This window comes from Doryrhamphus excisus, linkage group LG8, assembly GCF_037039965.1.
Source record: "Doryrhamphus excisus strain RoL-2023G ecotype Guam linkage group LG8, RoL_Dexc_Guam_v1.1, whole genome shotgun sequence".
Classification (NCBI taxonomy): domain Eukaryota; kingdom Metazoa; phylum Chordata; class Actinopteri; order Syngnathiformes; family Syngnathidae; genus Doryrhamphus; species Doryrhamphus excisus.
Genome location: NC_136364.1, coordinates 9,722,802 through 9,740,695, shown reverse-complemented (window position 1 = coordinate 9,740,695; position 17,894 = coordinate 9,722,802). Strand labels below are relative to the sequence as shown.

The 17,894-nt window shown below is 44.6% G+C and overlaps 3 protein-coding genes across 5 annotated transcripts; 2 read left to right on the top strand and 1 right to left on the bottom strand.

Annotated features, from left to right (window-relative positions):
* On the bottom strand, positions 1 to 16,533 carry capn5a (calpain 5a). Of its 2 annotated transcripts, none has more exons than XM_078792778.1 (15): positions 16,450 to 16,533; positions 16,100 to 16,376; positions 14,353 to 14,417; positions 13,052 to 13,215; positions 11,165 to 11,296; positions 6,546 to 6,745; positions 6,241 to 6,433; positions 5,923 to 6,116; positions 5,741 to 5,818; positions 5,456 to 5,651; positions 5,182 to 5,304; positions 2,188 to 2,384; positions 1,986 to 2,110; positions 1,753 to 1,889; positions 1 to 1,693 (listed from the first exon to the last, which is right to left on the bottom strand). In XM_078792778.1, exons 4-15 carry the CDS (start codon positions 13,205 to 13,207, stop codon positions 1,529 to 1,531), a joined length of 1,896 nt encoding a protein of 631 aa, XP_078648904.1. In that variant the 5' UTR covers positions 13,208 to 13,215; positions 14,353 to 14,417; positions 16,100 to 16,376; positions 16,450 to 16,533; the 3' UTR covers positions 1 to 1,528. The 2 variants fall into 2 exon arrangements, with proteins under 2 accessions (XP_078648904.1, XP_078648905.1); XM_078792779.1 differs by having other exon boundaries at positions 2,188 to 2,345.
* On the top strand, positions 7,746 to 8,612 carry ompa (olfactory marker protein a). The gene is made up of 2 exons (XM_058079658.2): positions 7,746 to 7,928; positions 8,065 to 8,612. Exons 1-2 carry the CDS (start codon positions 7,857 to 7,859, stop codon positions 8,494 to 8,496), a joined length of 504 nt encoding a protein of 167 aa, XP_057935641.2. The 5' UTR covers positions 7,746 to 7,856; the 3' UTR covers positions 8,497 to 8,612.
* On the top strand, positions 15,338 to 17,731 carry LOC131134390 (uncharacterized). Of its 2 annotated transcripts, XM_078792780.1 has the most exons (4): positions 15,338 to 15,504; positions 15,788 to 15,957; positions 16,128 to 16,500; positions 16,598 to 17,731. In XM_078792780.1, the coding sequence occupies exons 2-4, from the start codon at positions 15,795 to 15,797 to the stop codon at positions 17,388 to 17,390; spliced, it is 1,329 nt and encodes a 442-aa protein (XP_078648906.1). In that variant the 5' UTR covers positions 15,338 to 15,504; positions 15,788 to 15,794; the 3' UTR covers positions 17,391 to 17,731. The 2 variants fall into 2 exon arrangements, with proteins under 2 accessions (XP_078648906.1, XP_078648907.1); XM_078792781.1 differs by lacking the exon at positions 15,338 to 15,504 and having other exon boundaries at positions 15,912 to 16,007.
* Positions 17,732 to 17,894: the final 163 nt, after the last annotated feature.

The following is a 17,894-nucleotide window of genomic DNA, read 5'->3' as shown; positions in this document are numbered from 1 at the left end:
CGTCTGATAATCATTGGACCGATGATTATCGACCCGATATCAGCACAAAAATTAGATATCGGTTGATATCTGTATTTTTTCCCCAATCATGCAAACTATTCATTCATTTTCTACCGCTTATCCTCACGAGGGTTGCGGGGGGTGCTGGAGCCTATCCCAGCTGTCTTCGGGCGAGAGGCGGGGTACACCCTGGACTGGTGGCCAGCCAATCACAGGGCACATATAGACAAACAACCATTCACACTCACATTCATACCTATGGACAATTTGGAGTCGCCAATTAACCTAGCATGTTTTTGGAATGAAACCAGAGTACCCGGAGAAAACCCTCTGCGCTAACCACTCGACCCTCATGCAAACCAATATTAAAGAAATGCTGTATACAACACATATGTTCATTCCACCACAGGAGATATGTCACTTTGCTCATATCAGTATCAATATCACGATCAGAAATTGAGAGTTCGGCATATCAGTTTTCTGCAAAGAAAAGCCAATATCGGACATCCTGAATAAGTAGCGATGTAAAGATTGGATACACATCTAGATACATAAGTTCAAATATGATTCAAAAATGCCCTATTTTTAAAAACAAAATTGTTATGCGATGTATACTGGAGTGGAATGAAAATAAATCAAACAAAACACTAATTCTGAAATTCAAAAATTATGACAGGGCTGCTCGTGTACTTTACTTCCATTATGTACTTATATAGCGTTATAGCGTCCTCAAACAAGCAATGTTAATGCAGTTTTAAGACCTTTGGAAAGCGTATTTCATACATTTTATGAGATATTAGGAGAATGTGACACATTTTAAAGCCTTACATTCAAATCAAATTTTAGACTTAAAAATCTAGGCCTCACAGGAAGCCATGCACATCTTCTGCGCATTTGCCGGGAATGCGCCCCCTTGTGCAAAATGGGGCCCTGCATGCAATGTCCATGCAATGCATGTTTTGCATGTAGGTTTGTTTTTATTGTAAATGTTAACTATTTTGTTAGTTTGCCACAGAGTGAGGTTGTATTTTTGGGGCAGGTGCGGGATTGGGGGGGTGGGGGTTTTCGGGGGCGGCGACTTGGTTTAGAAAATGCTAGAAAATGCGTCCATGTGGGAGTTATATTGGAGTTCTTAATAAATTAGTTGACACAGCATGTGCGTGAAGGGAAAAAGATGACTTTTATCTTAGCACGAGCATAAACATTAAATTGATGGCAAACAGTGGTTGTCGTGGTTGTCATGGTGCTCAGAACATTGAGAGTGAAAAGCGAATGCGACAAAGTGAAGCGTCATGTGACACAGCAACAGACAGTCGACGCCTGGCGGTCACTGCCATGAAAGTTTCCCCCCCAAGACAACAAGATGGCGTTTGTAGGCCAGTGTGAGGAAGCAGGACATTATAAAAATAGCAATTACAAAGCAATACCTTTAAAAAAAGTCAATTAGACACTTTGTAAACTTTCTTTGACGGAGAAAAAATCAGAAAAGGGGAAATTGTCGCTGAAAGTTTTTAGGATAAACGACCTCTCAGATGCCGCTGAGCATGGCACTGCTCACCACGGTGACGGTGATTGTGCCGGCGTCTGCATCGCTTTTGTTCTTTAACTGCAACGTGTCGTCAATGTCACCTGACTGGGTGCACATGGACAACTGGCCCAGCAAGGTGTCCCTCAGCATGTTGTGGCTGTACACCTGAATGACACGTCAAGGTCAACGCATAAAAGCACATAAACACACACACACACACATACCTCAATGCTGATTGGCTGGGTGGGTTTCTTCCTGTAGAAGATAGCCTTGGTGTCAAAGACAGGACTGCGTGTGCGTTGATGGAAAATGGAACGGACTTGGACTCCTTCACATTTAATGATCATGTAGGGGTTACAGCCTGCACACACACAGCAAATTATAGAATAAACAGATTTGTCCTAGGATAAAAATAATGACAAAAATGGTAAATAAATGGACGTTAAGTGTTGTTTACTTGAATCAGAGCCTCCTTCAGCCAGTCCTTCCGCCTTCAGGACGTGCACCTGAGTGATCAACGACGGGTAACCGCTACACAGACAGGACCAGCAGGTGCGTCGGGGCACGTCCACAATCAGCTCCCTGCGGCACACATGACAACACTTGGGGATTAGTTTGGAACATAATCTGGCCAGAGAGTCTAGCGCCCGCCTTCCTACTTGCAGCGGCAGGCCACGTCGGTGAAGATGCGCAGCAGGAAGTCCCCCTCCACGTCGGGGTCATAGGTGGTGGGTATGATGACGTAGCGGCCGTGCTTGAGCTCGGTGCGCAAGAAGACCGATCTAGAGTTCACATAGGCGCTGCCGCAGATCTTCTCCTGGGGGGAGTGCATACGGTACTTCCTGTTCAACTCTACCTGTCATGTAAGACATCATAATCAAACATTTGGAATAGTCAAACATTTTATACTTTTTTTAACAACTTTAAAGTGCAGAGTTTTTTTCATGCCTTCTTTTCATGCTTGAGTGTAGGAAACAGCTTGAAAACATGTTTTGACATGTAGTATCCTACACTGGTCATTAGGTGTCAGTAATGTTCCATTGACAATAGCCATCACAGGGAATACTGTCTTATTTTCTGTGATTCATTCATTCATTCATTTTCTACCGCTTTTCCTCACGAGGGTCGCAGGGGGTGCTGGAGCCTATCCCAGCTGTCTTCAGGCGAGAGGCGGGGTACACCCTGGACTGGTGGCCAGCCAATCACAGGACACATATAGACAAACAACCATTCACACTCAGATTCATACCTATGGACAATTTGGAGTCGCCAATTAACCTAGCATGTTTTTGGAATGTGGGAGGAAACCGGAGTACCCGGAGAAAACCCACGCATGCACGGGGAGAACATGCAAACTCCACACAGAGATGGCCGAGGGTGGAATTGAACCCTGTGAGGTCTGCGCGCTAACCACTCGACCACCGTGCCGCCCATTTTCTGTGATTATGTCTACTATATTGGGTTAGATGAGTGTAAAGGCGACTATAGGGGTGTTATTTCATGTCAAGAGAACTCTAATAATGTTCTCTATTTAGAAGGATGTAAATTACAAAAATATTTCATTTATGAATACTTCACAAAAATTCACTTTGCAGTCTGGTGCATACATACACACACACATTCATATGTATATATACAAATACAGTGATGTGAAAAAAGTGTCATATTTTAATCCTTCAGATCATCAAACAAATTTAAATATCAGTCACTGACAACACAACTGAACCCAAAATGCAGTTTTTAGATGAAACTTTATTTTAAGGGAGAAATAAAATCCAAACCATCGCACAATTCCACCCTCGGCCATCTCTGTGAGGAGTTTGCATGTTCTCCCTGTGCATGCGTGGGTTTTTTCCGGGTACTCCGGTTTCCTCCCACATTCCAAAAACATGCTAGGTTAATTGGCGACTCCAAATTGTCCATAGATATAATATAGATATAATGTGAGTGTGAATGGTTGTTTGTATATATGTGCCCTGTGATTGGCTGGCAACCAGTTCCAGGGTGTACCCCGCCTCTCGGCCAAAGACAGCTGGGATAGGCTCCAGCACCCCCACGACCCTTGAGGATGAAAAAATGAAAAAAATCCAAACCATCATGGCCCTGCGTGAAAAAGCAATTGCCCCGCTGTTAAAACATAACTTAAATGAGATTATTTGAGATCTATCATTGTGGAAAAGGTTTCACATTTCTTAAGCTTTGGGACTCCAGCAAAAAATTGTGAGAGCCATTCATTATCCACAAATGGCCAAAACATACAACAGTGGTGAACCTTCCCCAGACTGGCCGGCCAACCAAAATGACCCCAAGAGCGCAGCAACGACTCATCCAAGAGGTCACAAAAGACCCCACAACAACACCCAAAGAACTGCAGGCCTCACTTGCCTCAGTTAAGGTCAGTTTTCATGACCCCACCATAAGAAAGACATTGGGTTCTCGTTCCAAGACCACTGCTGAACAAAAATAACATTAAGGCTGGTCTCAATTTTGTCAGAAAATATTTTGACCCAACCAAATTGAACTAAAAGTAACTCTATCTCAGAAAAAGAAAATATCAATAAAATATGGTGGTGGTAGTGTGATTTCTGGGGCTGTTTTGCTGTATCGGGACTTGCTGTGGTAAATAGAACCATGAATTCTGCAGTCAATTTTGTCAGAAAACATTTTGAACCAACCAAGTTGAACTAAAAGCAACTCCGTATCTCAGAAAAAGAAAATATCAATAAAATATGGTGGTGGTAGTGTGATGTCTGGGGCTGTTTTGCTGTATCAGGACTTGCTGTGGTAAATAGAACCATGAATTCTGCTGTCTAGAGACTAGACAGAAAGTGGCTGAGTCAAAAAAGTCCTGACCAAAATCCTATAGAGATGCTGTGGCATGACCTTAAAAAGGCGCTTCATGCTGGGAAATCCTCCAATGTGGCTGAATGACAACAATTTGGCAAAGATGAGTGGGCCTAAAACTCCTCCACAGCGCTGGAAGAGACTCATTGCAAGTTATCACAAACACATGATTGCAGTTGTTGCTGCTAAGGGTGGCCCAACCAGTTTTAACTTTACAGGGAATCACTTTTTCACACGGGACCATGTAGCTTTGAATTGTTTTTTTTGGGCGGCACGGCGGTCTAGTGGTTAGCGCACAGCTAGGAGACCAGGGTTCAATTCCCACCCTCGGCCATCTCTGTTTGCATGTTCTCCCCGTGCATGCGTGGGTTTTCTCCCACATTCCAAAAACATGCTAGGTTAATTGGCCACTCCAAATTGTCTGAATTGTATGAATGTGAGTGTGAATGGTTGTTTGTCTATATGTGCCCTGTGATTGGCTGGCGACCAGTCCAGGGTGTACCCCGCCTCTCGCCCGAAGACAGCTGGGATAGGCTCCAGCACCCCCACGACCCTCGTGAGGAAAAGTGGTAGAAAATGAATGAATGAATGAATAATAAAGTTTCATTTAAAAACTACATTTGGTGTTCAGTTGACTAACATTCGAATGTTTGATGATCTGAAACATTTAAGTGTGACAAAATAAGAAAGCAAGCATATGTACTCATACAAATATTAGTACATATATACACCGATTACACTACACGCTACATTTTGTAGTATAACTCATTTCAAAATGTCACACACACACACTCTCTTCCTGAGCTGACCCTGAATATGTCGAAGCCAATTGGCAGGTTCTTTTTTTGTTCTTCTGTCTCCGTGGCTATACGGTCTTTCTGCTGCAGACTGATGAGAACCTCGTCCACGGACTTCTTCACTTTGAACATGTACTACAGCAAGACAACAAACACATACACATTAGTGCACACAAACATTAGAAACTAGTATTATCATCACCAAGTTTGGACACAATGGAGTAAAAACAGTAGGAAAATGACGTGTTGCAGACAAACAACTTGCTAAGTGGACATCAGTGAGCACCTGAGGGTTCTGGAGAAAAGTCTCCTTGTTGTTGGCGCAGCCCCCAGCTCGATTCCGCATGGGATTACTGTGCCGCCGCCAAGCTCCATGCACCAGAACCTCAACCCAGGTCTTGTAAATGCTGACATGGGACGTGTTGATGAGGCGACACATGATGAGGTCGGTGAAGTTGGTTATCATGTCATCGAAGTTCATCCTGCAGGAGGACAAGAGAAAGGGGCATGAAGATTACCGGGGCTGGGGTGGGGGGGTGGGTGGTGAAAAGACGTGAACAGTGAAGCTCACCAGAACTCGCCGTCATCTTGCACGACAACGCCCATCGCATCCCTCTCACTCTTGCTGACCTGTTTCCACTCGTCAGAACTGCAAGCAGAAGATGAGACTGAACTTCATCATGCTTCAGTGACCTCAGCCGCCCAATGAAGCAGACGTCCACACAAAGGCGTCCTGTTCCGGATTGTTCCCACCTGTCGCTCCAGGCTCCCGTCCACTCGCTCTGCCCCCAGGGGTTCCGGATGCGGACCATGTTGACTTTGTCAGACTTGAATTTAGCCATCAAGCCGCGACCCAGCTTCACCTTTCGCACGTCTGTCACTGCGTAGGCGTGGCCCTTGACCAGGCCGTTGGGCAACTTCACCTCCATGTTGCTGCTGTTGGTCACCTGCGGCAACAACACAAAGTTGGCTCCACCCACTCTCACTCGAGTAATGAAATATCTGCAGGTGACCAGTGCCTATGTGATGTATCTCGATCAATACCATGTGACCTTCAGCTGCTGAGCTCACCTTAATGGAGCAGCTGATGAGGCCTCCCCTGCCGTGGACTTTTAGGACTCTCTCAAACAACTCTTTGCGTTTCTCCACATCGGCCTTCGCTGGATTTTCCGCCAGGTCAATCATCTCGGACACGCCGCCAGTGAAGTCCGTCAGGGCGTCAGCCGTGTTGCCCCCATCCAGTGCCTCGTAGCACCCGCATAACCTGGAGAACACCATCGCGTCCATGCTGGTTTAGACAACTACGTTTGACCAGTCTTTACTCCTTGTTCCTCATTTAACACCGTCAACACTGGTTAGAATGAAGACATGCTTACTTGGCGTAGGCCTTCTCCACCAGAGCGCTCCAGAACTCGCTGGCATCGTTTGAGTGACAGTAGATCAGCTTTCCGTTCATGGTGGGCAGCCGGTCGTCAATCACCACATCCACCCACGTGCCAAACCTCCAGAAGCGGAAGTGGAAGATCCCGGCGTAAGAAATGGTGTGCCAAACCTGGTTCTTATGGTCGGGAATCACCTTGGAGGTGGTCACAGACATCAACCAAGAAAGTTACAAGCTGTTGAAATTAGAGCCATCAAAAATGACACATTGATGGCGGTAAGTCATTAATTATGTTACAATCTTTAGCCATGGCAAGCCACGGCTATCTGTCATACAGTCTGACACTCTTTTGACAAACTTTTTTCTGACCTGAACGCATCACCAGCAAGGAAATTCCACCACTAAATATGAACAGTAATCCCTCCTATATCACAATTAATTGGTTCCAGACTCAACTGTGGTCAGAGTATTTCTGCAAAGTACAATTCCTTATCTCAAAATGGAATATTTTGTATATATAATATTCAGTTAAAACAACCCAGCATTGTAATTATTTTATCATAGCAATTGAGTGAAATATTTTTATTGACTTGCTGGGTTAAAATGGCCCAACCTAGCATGCTAACATTGGGCTAGTGCTAACCCGTCGGCTAGGTTAAGGTTGAGTTATTTCTAACCCATCATTTTTTTAGTGTGCTGTCACATTTATTCCACTTTCCATCATTTATCTTGCACCAACGCCTTTCTAACATGGAGATGTCACCCGAGCGGATCCTGCACAGCGATCCCTCCAGACGGTACAGTGGCGTGTTCACCGGAGTGCACATGCGCCGTTAAAAATAGAGATAAGCCATCCACTGAGCAGCGGTGCTTCCAGAAGTCCTCAGGAGACTCCCAGAGTTCCCTCCTGTACGTCATCTGTGCCTCGTGTTGCCTAGCAGATGCACACATTTCCTTCACATCCTTCACACTTGCACTGAAAAAGACTTATTTGTGATTACGTCATCACAGACTTTTTCCATAAATTCACATTGGCACACATTGATGTCCTCTGCCACTGTTAGGGGTCAATCAATGTCTCCCAAGCACTGTTGCCTGCAGACACAGCCGCGTGTTCTGTGTGTGTGTGGGAGGGGGAGGAACATGGTTTACTGTGATGGAAATAGTTGTGGAAAAGGGAAGGGGGTGGCGCAGGAGCGAGAGGGACAAAAGCAGAAACTCCGACGGAGCTCCATCATAACATCCACCATCCAGGGAGGCCAGGGCACCCTCTCCTTGACCCGGGATTACAACCTCCAAGTGGGACATGGACCAGGCCGGAGCAGCCCCATTGAGCACCATTGTGCTGGAGTTTAAAGAGGACACGGCGCTGACTGAGGTGAGCTTCTCACCGTGAAGATTTCTTTCAGTATTTCATTCTCACTTTGAAGCACTTAGAAATGTTTTAAATGCTGAATTAAAAAAAAAGTTCAATTTTTCTGAGAAATGAGTGTCTGTTTGGTGGGCTTCTGCAGAAGATGCGTCTTCGTGTGTCATCTCTGCAACGATCCGGTCAGAAGCGTCAGGAGGGCGAACGCCTGCTTCTTCCTCACGAGGCTGTCTACCGGCTGGACTTCCACATCCAGGAGCTGATCTTCTCTCGCTGGAACGTGTCCCTCAGTGGCCACGGCCGGGTCACCATCACAGGAATCTCGCAGCACTGGACCCCAGACCTCACCCACCTCATGACCCGTCAGCTCCTGGAGCCCATTGGTACGTTTTGGCGCAACGCAGATGACCCCGATGAGTCGCGGCTCAAGTGTCTGGAGGCCGACATGCAGGAGTTTGGCGAGAGGATTGCTGAGCTGGCCAAGGTCAGGAAGGTCATGTACTTCCTGTTTGCCTTCAAGGACGGTGCAGAGGCGTCTAAGCTGCGCTGCTCGGTGGCGTTTCGGAGCGAAAAGTGACTGAAGTGAAGCTGTTAGCATGCTGACTGAGGAAACGTCAAGTTGAAAGCATTGTTTAGATGTGACTTGTGTTAACTGAAGAGCACAAACTAAGTGAAATAAAAGTGATGGATGCTGTGATGACGTATGCCTTCTTGCTCACACAAAACATCTAAAAAGTGGTAAACAAGTTCACCAGCAGAGGACGCCAACTCAGTCCTTTAAAGGTCATCGTAATTACCCCTTTATAGGATCACTGACATGGATACATTTGCAAAAATTACATTTCTAGTTCATGGCATTAGCCGGGATAAAGAAACAGTGATTAGAGCCAAGATTTGAACTATGTGTCAGTAGTTTTTGAGGATGAAGAAACATTTGGAGATGAAACAGAGAACTTGGACTTGAGCCTGAAGACATGGAGATGAAGATTGGTCGCCTTCAAAACACAGAATGGTAAGTGTAAATTACTCTGGTGTTGCTTATCCTTCAATTATTCTTTTAAATTGGCTTTTTAGCCTGTTTTAGCAAGTAAAGATATGGCTGTCAAAAGATGGTTCTATAACCTGGAACGTGGAATCACCTCTAGAAGACATTTTTAAACAAGACATGTCTTTCTTGTTTTTTTTTGTGTACTGGCGGAAAAGCATCCTTTCTCAAAATGTGTTCATACCGTACTTTCAAGCCAAATGCAAGATGTTCTTTCAAAGCATTCTGATCTGATTCTGATCTTGCAAAGAAGAGAACTCAAGGGTGGCATTCATCTGTTTATGCACTTGTTTAATCTATTGTTGTCTTTAACCTTTCTCTTTTAGAAAAGAAAGCAAACGTACTGTATGACTGGGATACTATGAACATCCAGCAGCAACACAACATTTTGGCTTGACTCCTATTTTGATGAAAAATATACTGAACCAAGTCACTTGCCATGGCTGGCGCCATGAACTATAAATGTCATTTTTGCAAATGTACCGCTTGGTTTAAAAAAAATCAATATTACAAACCATATATAACATACTATTTAGGCTAAGTTGATGAACCATTCCAGGGACCCTTTAAGCTTAGGTGAGATTCTTGATTGAATGACGTTGCAGAGCCAGCGCTTGAGTTTGGGCCCCTGACATTGGTTGTCATGACAACAGGATGCTTCACTGAGGCACCGACACTTAAAAGTCTTCAGGTAATGGAAAGGTGAGCTCAGGACTCCCGAGATCACATGTCAACTGATGGAAACAAAGCCTAAATGGAATGCACAACTTGGCTGCAGCCATCAGAGGCATTGTTGATTCAAGTCTTGCTGAGCCACATCCATGCATACCTCCACTATAACATATACCTCCTTATACCAACAAATACATAGCTATAATATATACACTTGTACAAAAACAATTCTATATAAATAGATCATAAGCTATACAGTTGTCCTTTGGCACTTTGCACTTCAAATTTCATGGCTTCACACTCAGTTTTTCAAAATATACTAATAAATCTGCATAGTTTAGTGACTGATATATGCACACTTAGGCCAATTTCATGTATTTTTTGCCTAACTTGAGCATTTTCAAGCTTATTTTCTATGCTGCTTATACTCACTACAGTGTATGCTGAAGCCTATCCCAGCTGTCTTCGGGCGAGAGGTGGGACTTCCCTGGCGCTTTGCGTTCACATAAACAAGTTGCATTTTTTTGCTAATGTGAACGACCACATAAAAGATTTAATTCCAAAAAATCCAAATTACTCCAAATTGTCCATAGGTATGAATGTGAGTGTGAATGGTTGTTTGTCTATAAGTGCCCTGTGATTGGCTGGCCACCAGTCCAGCGTGTACTCCGCCTCTTGCCTGAAAACATTTGGGATAGGCTCCAGCACGCCCATGACCCTTGTGAGGATAATAAATGAATGAATAATAAATGAATTTTGGCATCAAACCCTGCAGTGTGAATGTAGCCCAAGTGTCAGTAATGTTCCATTAGCCACAACAATACACCCCAGACATAGAAAAAAGAACTCTCCCAATCCTGTCAATCTATTAGTGTCTTATTTTATATTGTCTACTATATTGGGTATGGGATATTATTTCATGTTTAGAGGGCCATAATAGTGTTCAAACCCATATTTTGAAGGCTGTAAACAGTTTTTTTTCCCATGAGTTTGCAGAAGTTGACTGATCACGGTCTGGACGGTCTGGAACCAGTTAAAAGCACTAAACAAGGGATCACTGACTGGACAGCATCTCTGTCAATTAAGCCCAGCAGTGCCACCTAGTGAGCATACATGTTACTTACTGCATGCTTAAGCATTCTTTTATGTGTTTGTGATTGCTAATCAGGTTTTCCAACAATAATATTGACACTGACAATATGACGCACTGCTTAGGATGACTAGCAAGACTACTAGCCGCGAAGGTGATGATGTTGGGTCACTGACAACCACTATACGAACACATAAAGACATGTATCGTAGCTCTGCCATCAGCCAGACAAAGACAACATACCGACTCCATGTCAACACACACATAAAAGCAGTCACATGACTCATGTGAACACACCTGCACACACACACGCACCATGCTTGGTCATTGGGTGGTCTGTGTGTGTGTTGCAAAGCGGGGTTTTGATGAGTGGTCTGTTGCTGTTAAGTGTTGTATCTCAAACAAACAAAGACGGAGGTGAAGGTGGAAGTGGCTCACCTTCTGCCAGAGTGATTCCTGTGAGGCTAGACTGGAGCAGGCCGCCACAAACCAGCAGTTCCCCAGCTTACCCTGGTTGAGGTCGTGGGCGCTGATGCCGTCCACAAAGAGCCGTGGGTTGTCACATAAGTCCTGGAAAGATGAGGCCACAAAGGTTAGCAAGAACCACATTGTCTTTCCATTGAATGTCCATTACTTGATGCTTCCTGTGGTTTGCTGCATGTAACTACGTGACCCACTTAGGGTTTTTTTTACTGGCATCATTATCAATCTGTCAGGTTTTAATCATGCTGTTTCGTGGTTGTATATGGCCTATTAATAGTCCAAATCATGCATATTGATGCAAATAAAGCATAAAAATGTAAAGTTACATTCAAAGATTCTATGTACTGTAATGTTCAGTGAAGCTTGACCGCTGGAACAACAGGCTTTGATTTCAAGTTTGAATTATCTCACAGGCACAATAATAATTATTCAATAATCCTAATAATAAACATACAGTAATCCCTGACACAGGCAACTGTTGGGACCATAGTCCACTCTAGCTAAACCTCACAATGTTACTTCCTGTCCTCCGCATGCCTGGAACATATTTACTGCAATGCACACAAGGACGAGTTTAATTATGTTTTATGGTCTTGTGCACAAATACCCTCCAAAATAATTATAATATTTTCATGAAGTAGTACATTAAATAGGCTGCATGGCGGGCGAGTGGTTAGCGCGCAGACCTCACAGCTAGGAGACCCGAGTTCAATCCCACCCTCGGCCATCTCTACGTGGAGTTTGCATGTGTGGGTTTTCTCCGGGTACTCCGGCTCCCTCCCACATTCCAAAAACATGCTAGGTTAATTGGCGACTCCAAATTGTCCATAGGTATAAATGTGTGAATGGTTGTTTGTCTATATGTGCCCTGTGATTGGCTGGCCAGTCCAGGGTGTACCCTGCCTCTCGCCCGAAGACAGCTGGGATAGGCTCCAGCACCGCGACCCTTGTGAGGCTAAGCGGTAGCAAATGAATGAATGAATGAATGAATGTCTACTATACCAGTGTAAAGGTGACTTACGGTTATTATTTTATTGTTATAAAATATTTAGGAGGTCGTACAGTTTTTGTATGCTCTAACTACAAAAATATTCAATTTCTAAACAAGGAATCTGACTTGGCGAAAGTCACTGGAAACAATTAATTGCGGTCAGGAGGGATTACTGTCTACCTTACAGCAAGACACAGCTCACAATGCAGTTCAGCAACTCTTCTGTCCTGGGCTGGTTCTAATAGGCAAACACCACTGCCTCCTAAAGCCCAACCCCTGAATCACAGCTCAGAACCTATACACAATACTCCCGTCACTACACTATCATATGAAAACAGAAGAATGTAAATAAAAATATGTGCACATAGAAGAAAACCATTTCAACAAACGGCTGGAAGCTGAATCACCCATTCAGCCCATAAGTCTCTGGACAAATCCATAAGTACATGTCCAAGCAATGCTTAGTTTTTGTTTTAAATTTGGCAACAGCCAGCAGCTCAGAGGGGTGTGGAGCCTCCTCCTACTGGAGAATGATATGATATTAGTAGACGTCAGCCGGGTGTAAACACCTGTACATATCAGCTGTCAATCACACAGCAAGCCAGGAAATATAAAAAATGAAACAAAACAAGGAAACACCCCGAGGAAAGGCAGCAAGGAAACACCCTCTGATTATGTCAAGGCTGGACCACACGGAGCTCTAAAGCAGGCAGCCAAATGACAGAGGTGGTTAAAGCACACACACACGCACACAGCTACTCTCCCACATACAGGCTGCATGAAACTTCTGCAGAACATTCACACTGAGGACTGCTTCGTAGAAAATAAACAAAGGCTATGAGAGAACATACCTGTGGCCTCTTCCAGGCAACCTCACCGATGCGGTTCTCCTTGTAGAAGAGAGACTTGTCGGAGGCGGGAAAGCGAGGGTCCTTAAAGAGGTGTCCTTTCTGCAGGGCCTTCATCCTCAGAGCGGCAAAGGACTGGCCATCAAACGGCACCACCATCCTTCTTCCTGCAGTGACCAGCACACATACATGATTGCACTGATCATGTAAACAACCATATTAATGTTATTTAATGTGTGTGTGTGGCATTTTGACAGTGTGCTTTGATGTGGGCGCCACTGCCTGCTCGACAGATGTTCAAACATCACATCATGTTCAACTTGTAATTGTGCTTCTCAAACACACCCAACCAAAATAGAGCTTTGCCAGCTTGTCATGTGACCACAAACTGGAACATTCTTTCAAGTAGTTAACGTTTCTTCCAAGCTAGCGTTCTACTAGCAATGTAGCTAGCAATGTACCCTCCAAAAATAAACCAACAGAAAAATACTAGTTTACAGTGTTGGGGCCGGCCCTGTTACTTGTCTAAATGTATTTATTCTAACAGCGAGGAGTCTCAAGTACAGTTTACAATGTCATTTAAACAAGAGTCGATACAAGCAAATGCAGTGCCAGCGCTGGAGAGACGATTATTATCTGTTTTGTGTTATGTATCCATGTTGCCATACTGTGTCTAACACAGAGTAGAAACTATTCCAGTAATTTTCAACCACTGGCCACAGCACGAAATTATCCAATATCATTTTTTTCAAATTTACATTTATTAGAGCAATGTAATATTCGCCCGTGTGGCAACACATAACTGATTACCTCGTTCCTCTATTAGCTTTAGTGATGCACGTGAGGTGGTTAGTGGTGTACAGCATGATTATTCCAATGTAAAAAAAAAACGTGCCACGGCTAAAAAAAGTTTGAAAAAAACGGAACTATTCCATCCATAACAACAGAGATTAATACATTGGACAATGTCAATAGCAATATGTTTATAATGGTGTAATTATTGTATCGTACTGAGACCTGTTTCTATGAATTTCAGGCAGTTACATGAGGTAACTAAAATAGTAGAAACAGATGCTGCCCCTTTTATTTTGACAGTATGGGTCGGAAGTGGGTTTGTTTACACAGACGATCGATTAAAAAAAGTTTAGATTGCACCACATTTTTCTCAGTTGAGTGTGCCACATTTTTGTAAACATGCCCACTTTCCGAAAATTTACGAATATTAAAGTTAGGTTAACTTTCGAGTACAGTGTACAAAATCATTCGTAACAGTGCAAGAAAGAGGCTTGTATGAAATGGTTTACCTCAAAAATGTCTCTGGTCTCAGCTGCTCTTCTTCTCGTCTTTGCCAACTTTGTCTTTCCTTCTTCTGTAGAGGAGAAGGATGGTGAAAAGTTTAGTATCCAGCAGAGAACGTTAAACTCGCCTTCAATCTCCTTTAAACATCTGTATGCGAACTGGTGGTGCGTACAATGGCACGCTGATGAACTGGGACCAGAAGACTGCGTTTCAGTCTGTACTGTGTATTGCTTTTTTTTGTAAATTAAAATTAAATTAGGCTCCGGTCCCCTCCTGCAGAGGGCGCGGCAGATTGACGTCAACAAAAAACAGACCGCACATTAAAGTACTTCCCTCCATTTATCAAACTTACTCGTAATCATCAGATGTATACTGATGTAAAGCTAACAACAACGAACATAGCGATGACGTTGAATGCGATTTACGTCATACTCATATATAATATGTAATGCAGTATGTGCGCGAGTAAGTTAACAGAAGTACCGTTTGCGAGGATGAGAACGCCCAGAATGACATTTTATCTAGTTTACTTAAGTTTGGCTGCATGCCGTTATGTAATACTATTACATTTAGTACTATTGATTGTTGGAATCATTATAAAACCTGTACCGTTTACTATGTTTTGGTGGTTTTACAAAAATGTTGAGGTTTTTGCTATGGGTTTGCTATGTGTTGTGGTTGACAGCAGAGGTGAATCGATTCACCGTACACATGTATTGTGTTATGACAGCGATGCGAAAAAGCCAACTATCTTACAGGATGGCTGTTGTGGTGTTATATGGCTTTGTAATCGCAAATTTTGGTTCGAGGAGTGTGTACTTTCAGATACATAACTTTTTGAGTTTTTTTGTGCTGAGGTAGGAGGGGCATGGCGTTTAAAGGCATAGTGTATAATAGTGTAGTAATGGATGGTACCATTTTTTTTTAATTTTCTGTCTTTTTCCACACCGTCGTTGACAGCATTGACCACTAGATAGCGTAAGAGGACAGTGCTGATAGAGGAGACGTTTCGGCGATGGATGAGTCTCCACAGCAGACATTAATCTTTAACATCATCAGCAGACAGTTTTGACGTTTGTGTCATGTGAGAATGTGCACTTTACACAGGGGACAGTCAGGCGACGTGCACTCGCCGATGACAAGGGCACCTGTCGCAGGTAAATACAAACTATAAGACTACATGTCTCATTTTTTGTTGTACTTTTCTTTATGAAATGTATCACAGGTTATATTTCACAACTGCTTTTGATGGAATTTCTGCTGCTACTGAACACTAGATATGAATTACCTAGAAGCAACAGCAGGAAGGGACGGGATGAAGTTTGCATGTTTTGGCAATTTGTTTTCAGTATAGCAGGAGCAACAGCATAATTGTGTTTTACTCTTTTTCGTCATTTAGCCAAGCAAGCCGCTGTCAGGTGACTTTTATGTCTGCCCCAGGTTTGACATGTTAACTGGCTGGTTAACGTTCACGGCTTTTCTGGCTGCCTCAGCGTATTCAGAGGGAGCAGCGGTTGGTCAGAATGCCCTGACGGTGGTGCCCGCCAGCAGGGTCGAAGGTCAACCAGGGGTGGCAGTGACTATTAAGTGTGGCGATGGAAAGACAGCGGGTGAGTGAAAAGTCAAATGTCCGCTCACCGCAGCTGAAGAAGAGCATGAGGTTTGTGTTCTTGGGCGTATACCCACAATGACACATATAGAGAAATCAACTCATATTTAACACTATTTTTTAAAAACTACATTTGTACATACAGAGAGTGACGTGCTCCTCTTCCACCAGCAGGTGTGGTGGCCTACTGGCACACCCCCTTTGGACACCTCCAAACACCTGGCTTCCATTCCAGACAGGAACCGGTCTACATGCACCATGATGGCAGCCTCGTGGTCAACAAGCTGAGCAGCCTCCACGAGGGCTTGTATTACTGCCTCCTCCAGCATGACGGAGGGTCCACGCTGTTCCCCTACCAGCTCCACAAGCAACCAGAAGATGGGGGGCGTGAACACCTCAGGTTCAGGAGGGAGCTTGGCTCTGTTCGAGAGGAGCAGGAAGCTGTTTCAGGCCAGTTCTTTGCAGGAGCTGTGGCGGCTTCAGTGCTACTCACGTTTGTGTTTGGCTTCAGTGTAGGAGCTCTGAGCAGGAGACCTGTTTTCAGGTAGGCAAACCTTTCAAGCCAGCAAAAGGTCCTATAGAAGACAGCATGAGTAGATGTTGTAAGTCCCATGGAATTTGTTGTAACTTTGTTCCTGCAGGTGCTTGAATGGGCTCACAAAGATGTTACCTGGCTCATCACGACGGCAACAGCATCACCTGCCAGGCTCTGACATAACCATGGCGACACTCCCACCCATGTACAGCACGATGGAGCAGGTGAGGGATGCTGAGACGGCAAGCAGCTTGGGATCCAATCCACCTGCCAAACCTCAGAGAAGCTTCCGGGAAAGACGAGGTGAGGACGAGCAGGAGGCGGCTGCCTACTTGGAAGCATGTGACCAGGTGGAGGGGAGGAACAAGGAGGAGGTGAGAGGAAGGCTGGAGGAATGTGATGGACAGCTCACAGATGTTAGACCATCAGGAGATGATTCCAGCAAAGAGGATGAGGAGGGGAGGAGACAGGAAGAAGACATTGGAGAAGTGGGAGGTTATGATGGGAGGAAGGAGGAGGAAAGAGGAAATGATGAAAATGCAGGAGAGAAGAGATACGATGACAATGAAGGAGCAGACGTAAGCAGTGAAGGCTCATCCTCACAAACAGACGAAGATGATGGACACGAAGCTGAAAAAGAGGAACCCTCCTCCCGTCCAGTCTCGCCGCCTCGTCCAAGCCGCGTCATTCGTCTCTATCAGTACGACGAAGACGGCCGCCGATACGGCCACCTGCCTGACGAGCCGGTCCCCGCCCCCAGAATCAAGCAACGCTCCGCCTCTCTGACACGCCTGAACGCCATCATGGCTGCCGCCTCAGCTGGGCCGCTGGACATGCCCCCAGGAGAGGAGGAAGCTGTGGGAAGGATGGAGAGGACCCACTTCAACATGGACATTTAGACAACAAACCAAAACTTGCTTTTTGAGGTCTTGTGCACAAATACCCTCCAAAATAATTATAATATTTTCATGAAGTAGTACATTAAATAGGCTGCATGGCGGGCGAGTGGTTAGCGCACAGACCTCACAGCTAGGAGACCCGAGTTCAATCCCACCCTCGGCCATCTCTATGTGGAGTTTGCATGTGTGGGTTTTCTCCGGGTACTCCGGTTTCCTCCCACATTCCAAAAACATGCTAGGTTAATTGGCTACTCCAAATTGTCCATAGGTATGAATGTGAGTGTGAATGGTTGTTTGTCTATATGTGCCCTGTGATTGGCTGGCGATCAGTCCAGGGTGTACCCCACCAAGACAGCTGGGATAGGCTCCAGCACCCCCGCGACCCTTGTGAGGACATTAAATAAAGGCAAAGGCCTATTTGTATCATCTGTATCAGCCCGTGTGTGTCTCATTACACCCCGTGTGCTTGTCAGTAACATGCAAGAGTGTCAGTGAATGAGCTGC